The sequence below is a fragment of the Penicillium chermesinum genome (assembly GCF_028974085.1).
Source record: "Penicillium chermesinum strain IBT 19713 chromosome Unknown utg000004l:1.0-3345178.0:1.0-3348027.0, whole genome shotgun sequence".
In the NCBI taxonomy this organism is placed as follows: domain Eukaryota; kingdom Fungi; phylum Ascomycota; class Eurotiomycetes; order Eurotiales; family Aspergillaceae; genus Penicillium; species Penicillium chermesinum.
In genome coordinates this window covers 768,189-781,944 of record NW_026695314.1, presented here as the reverse complement: position 1 = coordinate 781,944, position 13,756 = coordinate 768,189, and the positions used below count along the sequence as shown (strand labels likewise).

General features: G+C 50.6%; 6 protein-coding genes across 6 annotated transcripts; 3 read left to right on the top strand and 3 right to left on the bottom strand.

Moving 5' to 3' along the window:
* Window positions 1–148: 148 nt before the first annotated feature.
* On the top strand, window positions 149–929 carry N7468_005187 (60S ribosomal protein eL34; the record flags this gene model as incomplete). Its single annotated transcript, XM_058474484.1, has 4 exons — window positions 149–172; window positions 247–260; window positions 386–509; window positions 738–929. 4 exons carry the CDS (start codon window positions 149–151, stop codon window positions 927–929), a joined length of 354 nt encoding a protein of 117 aa, XP_058330224.1.
* A 419-nt stretch (window positions 930–1,348) lies between these two features.
* N7468_005186 (uncharacterized protein) lies at window positions 1,349–1,675 on the top strand (the record flags this gene model as incomplete). The annotated part of the gene is made up of 1 exon (XM_058474483.1): window positions 1,349–1,675. The coding sequence occupies one exon, from the start codon at window positions 1,349–1,351 to the stop codon at window positions 1,673–1,675; it is 327 nt and encodes a 108-aa protein (XP_058330223.1).
* Window positions 1,676–3,622: 1,947 nt separating this feature from the next.
* Window positions 3,623–3,853, bottom strand: N7468_005185 (uncharacterized protein; the record flags this gene model as incomplete). The annotated part of the gene is made up of 1 exon (XM_058474482.1): window positions 3,623–3,853. The coding sequence occupies one exon, from the start codon at window positions 3,851–3,853 to the stop codon at window positions 3,623–3,625; it is 231 nt and encodes a 76-aa protein (XP_058330222.1).
* Window positions 3,854–6,526: 2,673 nt separating this feature from the next.
* N7468_005184 (uncharacterized protein) lies at window positions 6,527–8,002 on the bottom strand (the record flags this gene model as incomplete). Its single annotated transcript, XM_058474481.1, has 2 exons — window positions 6,527–7,060; window positions 7,163–8,002. The coding sequence occupies 2 exons, from the start codon at window positions 8,000–8,002 to the stop codon at window positions 6,527–6,529; spliced, it is 1,374 nt and encodes a 457-aa protein (XP_058330221.1).
* A 1,593-nt stretch (window positions 8,003–9,595) lies between these two features.
* N7468_005183 (splicing factor cactin) lies at window positions 9,596–11,502 on the bottom strand (the record flags this gene model as incomplete). Its single annotated transcript, XM_058474480.1, has 5 exons — window positions 9,596–9,625; window positions 9,778–9,978; window positions 10,026–10,403; window positions 10,466–10,927; window positions 10,993–11,502. 5 exons carry the CDS (start codon window positions 11,500–11,502, stop codon window positions 9,596–9,598), a joined length of 1,581 nt encoding a protein of 526 aa, XP_058330220.1.
* Window positions 11,503–11,742: 240 nt separating this feature from the next.
* On the top strand, window positions 11,743–13,599 carry N7468_005182 (uncharacterized protein; the record flags this gene model as incomplete). The annotated part of the gene is made up of 3 exons (XM_058474479.1): window positions 11,743–12,555; window positions 12,611–12,661; window positions 12,718–13,599. The coding sequence occupies 3 exons, from the start codon at window positions 11,743–11,745 to the stop codon at window positions 13,597–13,599; spliced, it is 1,746 nt and encodes a 581-aa protein (XP_058330219.1).
* Window positions 13,600–13,756: the final 157 nt, after the last annotated feature.

Genomic DNA, 13,756 nt, shown 5'->3' with positions numbered 1-13,756 from the left:
TTGCGCTAGTCCTAATTAGGGTTAGCGGCTTCTCGCCAAATCTGCGCTAGAGCGAAACCCACACAAATCCGTCCGTCTCGACATTTTACCGTCCACAACCCGACGACGACAACGCCCTCTTGACCACCGAGGTTCAAGCACAGTCAAAATGGCGAACAACAGACTCCAATACGTGAGTATCTCTTGATAACGTTGACTTCAACAGAATCAAAGTACTGACTGGGTTTTTTTTCCCCCTTCGCACAGCGCCGCCGCAACCCGTATGTGAAAAATTCCCCTTTACGAACATCCTTCCTGTCTACGCCCAAATCGACCATGGATACAGCGCAGACTCCTTGAATAGTTGAAACTGGGACAACGTATATTGACGGTTCTCTCCTGATAGCTACAACACGCGGTCCAACAAGGTTCGCATCATCAAGACCCCCGGTGGTGAGCTGCGATACCTTCACCTGAAGAAGAAGGGCACCGCTCCCAAGTGTGGTGACTGTGGCATCAAGCTCCCTGGTGTGAGTAATTTCCGGATATCCTTTGAGGCCTTGTGATCGGAGTGTGAAATTTGTGCGGATGGCCATGCGGGTGGATTGAGCAGCCTCCATCGAGAAAAAAAAAATTCGATCGGAACGATTTAATACAGTTGCGACGCCTTCAACATCCACACATATTTTTTTTCATTCGACTACTCTTACTATCAGCCTTGCCTAGCCAAAATCAGCAAACTGACATATATACTACAGGTCCCCGCTCTCCGCCCCCGCGAGTACGCTCAGGTCTCCCGCCCCAAGAAGAACGTCAGCCGTGCCTACGGTGGTTCTCGCTGCGCTGGCTGCGTCAAGGACCGCATTGTCCGCGCCTTCCTCATTGAGGAGCAGAAGATCGTCAAGAAGGTTCTCAAGGAGTCCCAGGAGAAGGCCGCAGGCAAGCGCTAAGCATGTCCATTTCGTCGGTGTTGGTCTTTTTTTGAGGAGCGAACGTTACGGAAAAAAACGGATGGGATCGGTTCTTTTAGAATCTACAAAAAGATGATCAGGAACCGCGAGCTACCGAGTCCAGAGTGTGGATCGGGGCTATGCAAATGAAACCCAAATTTACAACTTCATGAGTGATTCCCACGATATTCGACTATTCTACAATGTTTGTGCTGCGAATCTCTGTAGTTCCTGGAGCATGCGTGTTCCTCGTATTCTGTTCTCCGTCCACCGCTGTGAACGACCCCACTCCATAATCTTCAGGGTCAGGTCCACGGGTTTCGTTTCGGATAGTGGAATGCCCTGCGTAACGTAGCACGTAGTATTGCTTAATCGTCTCTTGCATCGGCCTCCTCAACTTCAATTTCTGCAGCCCAAAAATGCTCCCTATTGCCGTGCCATCTGCGCCTGTCAGCCTACTTATGCCACTTACAACGCTCACACCGTCTAGGCCCCTGTGCCAGCAACATCAGAACATACATGAAGCCAAGCCTGACGCCTCGCAGGGCATTAAGTCTAGACCCTGTCTCAGCTCCCAGGCACCGGGCCTCTGCACAGGGCACTGTCAGCAAAAGGGGACCCATCAACAAGGGGGAGGCAACAATATCCTTGTCCGAGGAATTGGGGTAGAGGCCAGCACAGCGACCAGCGGTGTCAACACCGACTTTGACCGCTTAGCCTGCGCAAAATCAGGTTCAGAACCTTGACAGTGCCCCCGGGTCTCGGAGATTGGAGGCGGCCGGCAAGATGGTGGAGGGAGAAGAGCAAAGCCCGAATCTATAAAACAAGCTGATATAGTTCGGGATCGGGGAGGAAGTTATAGGCTTTCCGGGAAGGCACCCCCTGAATCAGCAGCTGCACCGCCTCCAGGGCTGGACCGCCGTTTTCATCTAGACTGGCCAATTTGGCCGATTCAGTGGAGAGCAGCTGGGGTTGGCATGGGATCGCACGGGAGTGTTAGATGTAAAGGATTAGAAATCCGTGGGCCTGGAGGGTCAAAAGTTCACAGGTTCTTTTGAGCAAGCCTCCCCCAAGACAGATCTAATTACGGCAAACGGCGTCTTCCTCTGAGATTTCCGGTTGGCTGGTCTTTTGTCAAATCAGTGAGGGTTCCCCCCCGGGTCTGAGTCGATCCTAATATAGTAAAGGCGGGCTTCTATTAGTTCGGCAATTCTGGCCGGCTCGGCGTATTCTGCAAGCTGTCCGAACAGGTGACATGCAGGACCTGAGGAGTACCGTGTTGCTGCGGTAAGGACTTGAATTTAGTGGCGTATGAGGCGATCTGCCACACGATATCCGGCTCATCGGGAGCGACGTGGCGCCTTCGATCCGAGCTCCCGGGTGATGGAGATCATGAAGTCTCAGAAAGTCAACGATGCGCATTAGGCACGCACGGGATGGAAAGGCCCGTAGCGAACTGTCAAAAAGCCGGGAACATCTGCGTCCTCGTCTCTTGCCTTCTCTAGCCTCGGCGCTTAGCTGAATGAGTGGATCGAGCTGACCGCTTGCCGGCCCAGAGGCTCATATCTGCAGGTTCTGCAGATCGGATGTCTTCCATGACCCCGCCAGGCTGGTCCAACCGCTCGTGAGAGGAGAAGGGATGCACATCCAACGAATCACTGTGAGGGACGGGCCGAGCTGGGAAAAAGCAAAGTCAAAGGAACTACATAGTGTAAATAGAATTCATGATCCAGACGTAATACAGTCGATCTGGGCTCGCGCTAGTGGGCCTTCTGCCGTCTTATTCGGTCGGATCTCCATGATCGATTGGGGAACCCATCCACTGCCACGTAGCGCATGCACAACTGGCTTGTCCACGCGCTAAATCGAAAAGGAAGGAAAGAGAAGAGAAGAGAAGAGAAGAGAAGAGAAGAAGGTGAGGGGGGGGGGATCGCTTGTCATTGGCACCCGCCACCTTATCGAATTCCTATGGAATACGAGAAGCAGCGGGTATGTATCAAGGGTCACGAGAGACTATGAAGCGAAGCCATTGACTTGCTCCTTCAAGGAACTTGCCTCATATGTCACGGTCATGCTAATTGTCAGTCACTAGTATATGGTTGATGGCAAGATTATCAAAGTGCTGGTAACGAATTCAGGCTCGATTGAGACCGCGCGGAGTCTTGATCGTACTCAGTCGTGTCAACGGTGGCATACGGTTATGCCGCGATTGGTGCCGGGCCCTTCGATCAGCGACGATCGTTTTTGGCATCTGTAGATTTGCAGCCCATGCCATAACCCATGTGCTACCATTTGCATATATGATATATCCGAAACCAGGTAGGTGGGAGTGTGGGATTTCATCTTGATTCGTCGGGTGACAGCAAGCCCAAAATATGCTATCAGCCGCAGGAGGCCTTCCGAGATTAATTCCCACGTTACTTTCAGTAATAGTCTGTCGGTACTTCAGGTTGGCATGTCTTTGACTGTGGCTCGCCCGATCTTGGTACTTTCAGTCTCAAGAGAAAGGACGCCCCAGCCCATTGAAATCACTAGTACACCAGTACCCGTGGGGCCTGCAGTTCTCTACATCTGTCAGGACAGTGGCAAACAAGGCCCTGTAACCTAAAGCCCGGGAACGGGGGCTGTCAGATCTGGAACCGTGAGTCCCATGCATCTCATCACTTGCATTAAGAGTCTCTGGAGCAGGGCTCTTACTCCCAATGGATTGTAACCTCAAATTTTGTCTTCAAAGAACCTGAGTCCAGGCCACCTACACCGCCTGGTTCATGATATACTTTGAAATAGTCATCTTGAAAATTCCCGCATGTGGAGCACTGGAGCAGCTTGTTTGGCTGAGTAAACAAGACTGAATCGTGCTTGTAGGACTCGAAGATATTGGATAGTACTCGCAGCAGATATGACTTTTGCGGTGGCGAGGTCATGACATATTTTGCAAGTCTCCGAGCCAATCCCCTGATCCAAGGATGTCACAGCACCGTGTCCCCTTGCTTCGTTTAACCGCAGTTCGTTCCTGGTTCGAGGTACATATGGAGAACGGGGTACCTGGTGAAGTAAAGGGGAATAGCGCGCGCGACTAAGTTGATAGATCAAAAAGAGAGCAAAAAAAAAGTAAATACTTAAATTCGATAAAATAACCTAAAATCCGATGACAGACTCTGTAGTATTAGTGAGTACTTGCCGTGGAATAGCTGCCTGAGATGATTGGTGGCTAGAAAAGCTAAAAAAAAAAAAAACCAAGGCAGGCCAAAGATAAGTAGAGAGGCGTGAGGAGTTTCTCTTCGTGGAGGTCATTGCGTGCACAAAAGGCGGATGAGTGATAGCAGACGTCGAGTGTGTTCCCCAATTAGACACGAGGGTGTAACGAAGCCCGTGCTCTGCATCCATGGTTACTAGTAGGCTGCACTATAGGGTCATTTCAAAGGGCCCAGGCTCCACAATCCCCATATTGTTCCATGCTATTGTATTTTAGCGCTCGGCGGAAACAGCCACCTGGTTTCCGATTCGATGGCATGGGCATGTGTCGGAAACCCAGCCAAACTCCGGCATTCACCAAGCCGGAAGAAAAATCCGCCTGTCAAGGGCTGACTGGCAGCATGCACACTCAAGAGTTCATCCGTGGTGGATGCAGCTAGATGTGAACGCCCTAATTTGAATGCATGAAGCTCCCCGAGTTGAGCGAAGAACGGGATAGTTGACGGATAACGATGGAGTGGATCTCGATGCACAGCCAAGGACTACACAGCGTCCCCCAATTTTCCGTCTGAGAAGGGCCGTGGCGAACCAGTTCGAAGTGCAAAAGTTCGTGATCAGATGCTGCGTGGAAAACCACTGCAGATGTTACCAAGGAGTGCTGACTCATTGAATTCATTCTCTCGCGTCTCCGCGGGGGTTCTCGTAGATGGTATCATATAGTTATATACTTTTTGGTGAGATCTGTGTACATATCCTACACCTACACACAACTGGGCATAATATGCAACAAACCGGCCTTTGGCACCGCGAAAATTTGAGAAATTACACCATAAACATCCTCCCAGGACGACAGATGACGACGTCAGACATAAGGCCCCCAAAGAGACCCGTATCGAATTGTATCGAAGGCTGATCCTGGGGTCCGGAAGCTGCTCTCATGTCATCTGCGACGCCGATCTCACGCAATAAGCCAGTAACGAGGCAGAGGGAGACGATAACGGACTGAATTATGACCTAATGCAAAAAGCAACCGAGGCCAAGTGATCTCCTCGGCTGAATTGACCGTATAATGCTTCATGCGAAGCAGAACCCTCCCCCCCCGGGCAGAAATGACGATAGTGCCTGAGCCAGACGATCGAACTCGCTGGACCTCCCACAGAACCTCCCACAAAATGCATGAATCCAGATCCACAGATTCGACAAAACGACCTGTAAATTAGTGGGGAATGAATCATCGGATGATCAGCAGTACGACACCCGGGGGGAAACCAAGCTTCTCCGCCGCCTATTGGATCCCGCGGACTCAGGTGGCGGAGGTGCCGTGTCGGATGTCATATCGAGGGCCTGATGCAAAGCAAAAGTGGAGCTGTGGTCTCATTGGAGAAGCAGTCTGCTGCTATGCCGGCTAATGGCTAATGTAACGGAGGCACATCTGCACCTCCGAGACAGCAGGATGCTAAAGAAGACGCAGGCGGCTTTTGAGTCGAAGTCAACGACGTCGAACATCTAGTGTTCAGAGTAGATAAACCCACATAAGGGGAGGTGGTAAAAACTTCTCCAATCGCCAGGAGCATCTACTGCATCGTCAAGTTCCCCGAACCAAAGAAAAGTCAGATTACACCGCGTGCGTGGTGTTGATACTGTTGCTGCAGCCAATCCTCTTGGCACGCCAGGGCTGACGATTGGGAGGTGGGGGGATCCGATACCCGGAGAGTAAGTAAACACCGGTTGTCGATCCAGGCTTCCAAGGTTGCAGGGATTTGATGATATATAGGTCTCCCTAAAATGGAGCGAGTATATTGATAGTCCTTTTGCTGGCACATCTGGATCCCTCTAACGGCCATGCCTACCTGCCAGACAAGTAGAAAGAGGAGGAGGGGGGGGGGGAAAGATATAAAAACGTTTCAAGTCCAAGCACCACGCCCCGAATAGAGATCTCGGAGTTGATAGATTAACATTTAGAATAAGAAGACTGCCATACGTAAGATAGACAGGGAAAAAAAATACATGTCACTCCTTTTGAACACCGGTTTTCCATCCATTAGAACAATGCAGCCCTTCTCTAAGATAACCGAAGGCTAAGATGGGATCGCAGTTACAGCTAGTGAACCCCCCAAAAAAGAATAAGAAACCCCAGAAACATAAAAAATCCCATGCCAAATTTTAGGGGAAAAAAAGCAAAGAAGGTTTTCCAAGTACATAGAGCTATGCGTGTCAGAAGGGAGAGGCTTCCACTTGCCAGAGCAAACATCAAAAAGCAAGGTCAAAAAAAAAAAAAAAAAAAAGAAAACAAAACAAAACAAAACCCGTTCAAATATTCCCCATTTTCCAGCGTGAGAAAAGACATTGACATCGTTCGGAATCAGCAAAGGACTGGAGCCAAAAGGCGAGCTTGTGCTAAGCTAATTCCATCCTGAATTTTGGTAGTGGAATGAAGAGCCGTCTGAGCTCGGGTTGGCCCCGTATTGGTGCATCTGGTCTGGGATGTGCGGGGGGGTGGTGCAGCTTATCACGTCGTTGAAGCCAAAGGTCTGCACGTAGGTGTTCGACGGCCAGTGAGCACCGGTCAAGTCCATGGGTGGTGCAGGATAACCCGGGGGCAGGCTTTGCGGGAAGGCGCCAGCACCAGCTTCCGTGATTGGCCGTGGCTGAACACAACTAGCCAGCGTTTCTGGTCGGTGTAGTGGGGTGGGTCGTCGGTTGTCTTGGTGGGAGGACCTGGGCTTGCTCCTTCGGCCAGGGCGTTCACCCCGTCGCCCTGGTTCGGGGTGGTTAGGAATGGGTGCTTCCGTAGTATTGGATGGCTTGCGGCCTTTAATGTCCCTACGGTAACGCGTGGTCGACTGTATGCCGTTTTGAATGGCCTCCTCTGTGAGACACCAGTAATTCATGGTTCGCTTTCCTCCAGGGCTACCGTCTCGAACAGCGATAAAGCCCTGTAGAAACGTGGCATTAGTATTCGTATCATGGAAGAATTTTCCAAGAGATGAGACCACCAGCTGCTCCTCACTCTGAAACCCGGAGTGTCAGACACTTACAGCGTTCATCGAAAGATTGTGCCGTATGCTATTTTGCCATCCTTTTTGAGTTTGATCTCGGCCCTTCCCGGTGTTCTTTTCAAACCACTCATAGATCTTCTGCAACGGGAGCCGCCTGTCAGGTTGATCCATCAAGGCCTGCCAGATGAGCTGAGAGTAAGGGGGATCGGTGTGATTATCATCCTCACTCCCGCCATAATCAGAGGTCGTCTGAGGCGAAGCACTGGTCTTCATATTGACGGTAACCGGACTTGAAGCACTGTAAGGCTGAGGGGAAGAATGGTAAGAGGAGATGGAGATGGGAGAAGGAGAAGTGCGGGGTGTTGCATTAATATGGGCCATTGAATCGGATTCTTCCATTTTAAGCTGATCGTGATAACCGGAGTGTGAAGACCGTGACCCCATCCATGGAGCACAAGCGTCAGACACCCTCTCGAGAGAACCATCACACGCCTCTTGTCTCAGGCCGGGGCTCTGGGGCCCTATGGCGGTAGGAGACGAGATCATCGGAATCGAAATGGGGTGGGAGTCCATATAGACCGGCGCGAAGTAAGTAGAATCCGGGCCGCACGATATCCGAGAAGAAGGTTCGTATGGCTCGGGAATAGCACGCCAAAGGTCACTATCCCCGGGACAGTGATAGAATTTCATTTGCGGAGCCGATCTGGATGCTGCCCAGAGCTCCGCCGGGGAGCAGGGATTGTATGGCTGCAATGGCTTCACTTGGAACATCCCATCATCGGAGGGTCTCGTTTGTACCAACACAGTGTGCTCGAGCTCCCGCTGGTCAGTTGGCATCTGAGCCAGGTGGAAGGGGCTGACTGGAAACGAACGGTCCATGGTTGCTACCTTTGATGTTCTGGAAAGTCGTGTGGCACTTCTAATGAGAAGCTTAAACCATACCCTTCTTTCAAAGCAGACGAGAAGGGTTGAAGGGTTAGAAAACAGGCAGATAGGAGTAACTAGGGGACAATGCTCTATTGAAAGACCCTAACCACCCTCCACATGGATCTGTGTACTTTGTTCCTTTGTGGTATTTCGCGATTATTTGTTCAGCTTTTTCCAGATTTTTATTTTCTTTTTCTTTTTCCCTTTTTTTCTTGCTTTTCCCCCCCCAACTCTCCTGCCGCCAGCTCATAAGGCACATGTTCGTTTCCGCAAACTGTTAAATCCTGCAATCCGGCGAGCAAACCGCAGTAGGCATGCGCTGTAAGGTTTTTCGGAGGGGATTCCCGGAGGACCTTTTTTTTTTTTCTTTTTCTCTTTTTTTTCCTTTTTTTTTTTTTTCTTTTTTTTCTTTTTTTCTTTTCTTTTCTTTTTTTTTTTCGATCCTTCTCGTCGATTTGCTTTTTTTTTTATCTTTTCTTTCTTATCGTTTCAGGAGTCCCAGGACGACAAGGACAGTGGAGAAGGTGTGAAGGTGGTGTGGAGGAGAACGACAAAGCTGCCCTCTATAATCATGTTTTTTCAAGTCATCTTTGCGCTTTTTCCCCCTTGATTTTTGGTCCTGTGGAACCCAAGTTCATAGAAGATCCCGCAGGCCATTGAATCCAACCTAAGGTGCTACGGCAGCCAGAGCCGAATCGGGTTCGGGGATAACTGTACACAGGATTAGCGGCGACCCGCAGACCAAAAGGCCGATTTGCCTCTCGCATTCTGGAACGTGGTGACCCAAGAACCACAGAGAATGGCTATATCTCTAAATCACTTCTCCACCTCCAGAATTGCTAATCAAGCCGGTACTTTCTTTTTCTTTGGCCTGCTTTCAGCCAGCCGAAAAGTCATGAGTCGCGGGTGCAGAACGCCGCAGGCGTGCATTGTGCCACCGGAAACCTGGTATCGTCCACCGTGCTGCACGTAAAGGCAGGACAGGATCCAAGGCGATGAAGTAAAGGAGGTGGGAAAACGACAGAAGAAATAGTTAAACAAGAAGGCTAGAAAATGACGAGTTTATCCGATCTTGCGTCACAGGGTGCGTAGGAGGTATTGTGCTTAGTTGTTCTGTCGAAACCCCATGCTTTAAGACTAGATCCGGCACCGTGTGGGGAGCCTGGAGAGAAAAGAACCGCATCAGTTGGTAGCGCAGTGAGATTAAGCATTTCTGACATTTGAGCTCCACGCGTGGACCGAGCGTAGAGTTTCGAGGGGGGGCTTATTGAATGCGAGATCTCTAGGCAAGAGGGGAAATGTTTCCAACCCAATCAGTCGCGGGGTTACGGGATTCACAGGGTGAGGAGTCGCTGGAAAATACAATCAATACAACCCGAATCTATGTCTTGCACCAATTGCCACCACAATCTTCTCGCGCCAACCCGAGATGAGCTCCATGTGGAGTAACATGTCGCGCAGGTGTTACTTTCGGTAATAGATCTGAGACAGCTTGTCAGTGGTGTTCTCGTGGCTGAACAGTTCTCCTGGAGTTAACGTACCCGCTTAAATTGGAAGTGGAGTTGCAGAAATACCCTGTGCGACAATTAGAACGTAAAGAGCAGCCAGTGGAGAGAAGAAGTCTACGATCATCCGTGGGAGGCATGTGAAGTTGTCGAAGGGGGCAGGAAGGGAAACGGGAAGGATAGAAGCCATGACCTCCAGGATCACATAGAGAAGGAACGTACCTTGTCGAAGGTGCTCTTGAACCCGCGCTCACGCTTAGCACTGTAGTCCCATTCTTTATCGACGATACGGAAAGCAAGATCCTCGTACGGCGGCCCGGCCATGAAACGAATCAGACAGGTGTCTTCCTCGCCAGCGGCGGCAAAAGACTCGCCGCGCTTGCGCCCGTTTTCTCGCTCAATCTTGTACGTAGGGGCTTTGGTCTTGTCAATTAGGTCGGGTAGAAAATGTTAAACTTGTAACCTTGTACCACCTTGGGAGGCGGATTATCATGGTCGTAATGGGTTTGATTATACTTATTCCACTCGTAGCCCATCTGTACACGATTGAAGTACCGTGGTTTACGTGGTCGATACTTGCTAGCCCACTGAGGCTGTGATGTGCTCAGGGCCTCCTCGCCCGTAAAAATCTCTTCGTTCTCACTGACACCTTTGGCTAGCTCTCTCTCGTACAATGCCTTGGTTGCCTGTGAGAAATCGTCATTTGGAAGAGCAGAGAATCGGCCGGACACTGTGGGAGCTGGGGTGCTAGTAGAGCTCGAATTGGCAAGCGCCATGGTCGGCTTCTCAGCGGTTCGCTGTCGTAGAGGTACGTAGCCCATGCGAATTATTTTTTGGCGCTCGCGAGCCTGTCAGATAGAGATCAGTACATGGGGTCGAAATATGACCAAGGACTGACAGGGGCACCTACCACTTGGCTGAGGAATGCAGACTCATCCATGATTTCCAATCCCTTGTCTTCTGCACGCACTTGGAGTAATGGATCGGGATCCAAATCCTTGAAGTCCGTCTCTGTCGAGGTAGCTTCTGAAACTACCGGGGCAAGAGGTGCCAGCTTTTCTCGAATTGACTCTGCCTCTTGTTTTTGCTGTTTCCTAAGGTCGCGCACCCGCTCGTCGATAACTGCCTGATAAACATTTCTCAATCTTGCCCGGGCCTTCCACACCAATAAGCTCCGGAGCAATTCCTCCCAGTAATCAGTGTCAATAGGCTCATTGGAATTCAATTTCCTCTTGACCTGTACCTCAAGGGTTTGTAATTGTTCATAAGTCTTGGGGCTGAGCAGCCTATTAATGTCGGCAGCAACTGAGCTGAGAGCGCGTCCTTCCGGGGCATTCGTTTTCAACCGATCCCGGCAAATCACCTTCATGGTCTGCAGAGATGTCCTGTTAGTATTGCGATCAAGGCTCAATCAAGCCAAGTCCGAAGTAGACGTACCTGCCAAAAGTCTTTGTTTTGCGGATTGGTCTCGAGTTGAACAAACGTATCAATGTCCTTATCTAACTCCAGCAGCTGACCTGGCGACAGTCCCTCAAAGACGCCATCTGGATCCACCACATCCAGCTCCGAATCAGCGATTTCATCATCCAGAGGGTTGCGCGTAGGATCGATAAAACGCAGCGTAACAGTCAGCCAGTCAATGGGCTTGGCGCGTCCTTCCTTCACGCGGATCTCTGCCTTTTTCTTGGCCTGCTTCAACACAAACATATCCTCCTGTGAGACCCATTCCCGCTCTTGCTCGTTCTCTTGTAGTTGGTTCAGTCTCATCTGGTCGCGCATGTTACGTGGCTGTTGCGACGGCCCCGACCGTCTATCCTCCCATCTCCTGTCCGAGGTTTGCCGGTCGCGCCATTCTCGGTCGTCTCTGTGGTGCTTCTGGGGCTGGCGCCAGGGTGGCGACCGTGATCGGTCGCGGCCGCCTGGCCTGCCAGAATTGCGGGAGGACATGGGATGGAGAGATTAATGCAGAGATAAATGTATTTGGTCGCTTGTTCAGGTGGGAATGGAGAGATCAGTGGCGCAGACGCGAGGTCGGGGAAAAGTGAGCTTGGAGGATTGGCGGAAGAAGTCAGGCTGTGGCTAGCCGGTCCCGCGACTGTCACTTACTAGGCAGCTTCCTACTTGTAGTCCCCTTTAGCCCCGGAGATCTTCCTTTCAATAACTCTTCTCCGTGGTGTTTTCTAAGTCATGCCTGGCAAATGGCGTCGGCTGCACTCATCTCAGAGGGACCTTCCCCCGCTGCTGTTCAAATATTCATGGACGCGCCAAGGCTACGCGCTCTACGTCACTGATTTGACCTCTATCTGGGCTGAGCAGCTGTCCAAAGCTCAGATTTTGAAACGAGCAGATGAGATCGCTACGACCATTGACCCAAGCGAAGATCTAGAGCAACTGGATATGCTTCTAGCAAAGATCGGAGAAGCTTTAGATGGCGTGACGGGGTCTGTATCAATACATGCTGGATCTCAGGCCGATTCGATCGAGATGGTGACCAGCTCGAAACTACCAGCCCCTCTGAAGCCTCTTAAGTGGAGTTTTTATGGGTTAAAGCAGCCTGCTACGTCTCTTACTGAGCAAATTCTTCTTCCTCTGCTGGAAGATGAAGCAAGCCGAGAGTCTAGAGAGCGGTTTCTGCTAGACCAAATAAAGCAGAAAGATTGGGTTCTTGGGAAGTTATTCGACAAGATTGAGTCTCTTAGTGTCGATTTAGGTGCTATTTTCCCGAGTGCATCCAGACGCCGCAATGCACAGAATGCTATTACTAAGGACGAAGTAGCCAAGTGTGTCAACGGCGTTGCGCCTTTCGATCGATCCGCGTGGCTTGCGGAGTCTGGAGAGCCTTCAGCGGATAATACTGACCTGGCTGCAAATCTAGTGGAAGCTATTATTGGTCCTGGCCCCCAAAAAAGCATTGGGGAGCTTCAACCCTCTCAACAAGGGTGGTGGCATGTCCTGCAACAACGAGAAGACTCAGTGCCCGAAGATGAAAAGAACGACGAAGTACCAGACGAAGAGCCCTTCCTCGAACCAAGAAGCTCAACTGGCCACTTCTCAGGGAGATATGGACCTGGATGTGTCGACCGCTAGTGAAGATGAAGAATTTGAGGTTAGCGATATGGATCTCGATTTCACGTCAACAAGAGCTAATTCAGTACAACATAGCGACAAGAGACGCCTCCTAATCTTAAGCCTCAGCAACCTGTCCCAGAGCCCATAGATAGACCAAAGGCCAGTGTGTCCCTTCGTTCGAAGGCAACCGCAGAACCATCACCAAGACCGCTCGTCCAAGACCTAGGTGACTCTACTGCCTCAGAATCAGATATAGATCTCGAGTCAAAGAGTGGGATATCACCACCTAAGACAAGAAGGGCAAAACCAGAATCTATATCTCCGAGGCCATCCGATTCACAGGCCGGTGAATCTACCGCATCGGAATCTGAGGGTGAGCCATCGCCGGAACCCAAGAGCGAACCACCCCGCAAAAGCATGTCTACGGTCTCTCCATTGACACCAACGAAACCTCCGACACAGCATAGCGAAGAAAAGGTGCCTCCTAAAAAGCTAAAGGGGACATTAGGAGTCATCGGTGGTAAGAAGACAGAGGAAGCAGTTCCTCCTTCGCCGCAGAAAGAGCCAGCATCGCCAGATGCCTCGGCAGATTATCCGAAGATGAGTGGGCCAGCCACGTCCCAATCGCCAGCAACGGCCAAGAAACCGGTCAAAATGGGCTTGATAGGTGGCAAGGCAAAAACGAAAGCCTCAGATAGAACAGAAGCAGCTTCTACGCCGCAGCTCCAGCCGTCATCTTCTAAAGATGACGATTCTCTAGCAAGCACAGATAAAGTTGAATCAAGCGCTGCAGTGCCATCACGACCATCTTCGAAGGAAGAGAAACATGCAGTGCCAGTTGCAGAAAAACTTGACGATTCGAGTATGGCATTAGAACCCGAGACAGAGGATCAGAAAGCGGATCGGAAACGAGAAGAGCTGAAGCGACAATTAGCGGAGAAAAGCAAAGTACCCAAGAAGAAGCGGAAGTTCTAGGCTTGACGATACCATACATCTAGATCTACGGAGCAATTCATATTTGGGAATTTGTTATTTTCTCATATTACACAAATCAAGGGTCTCATGCATTAAAAACTCCGATCGCTCGATGAATCCAGCTCATGCACCTAATGGTCCGATGAGACCAACGGAA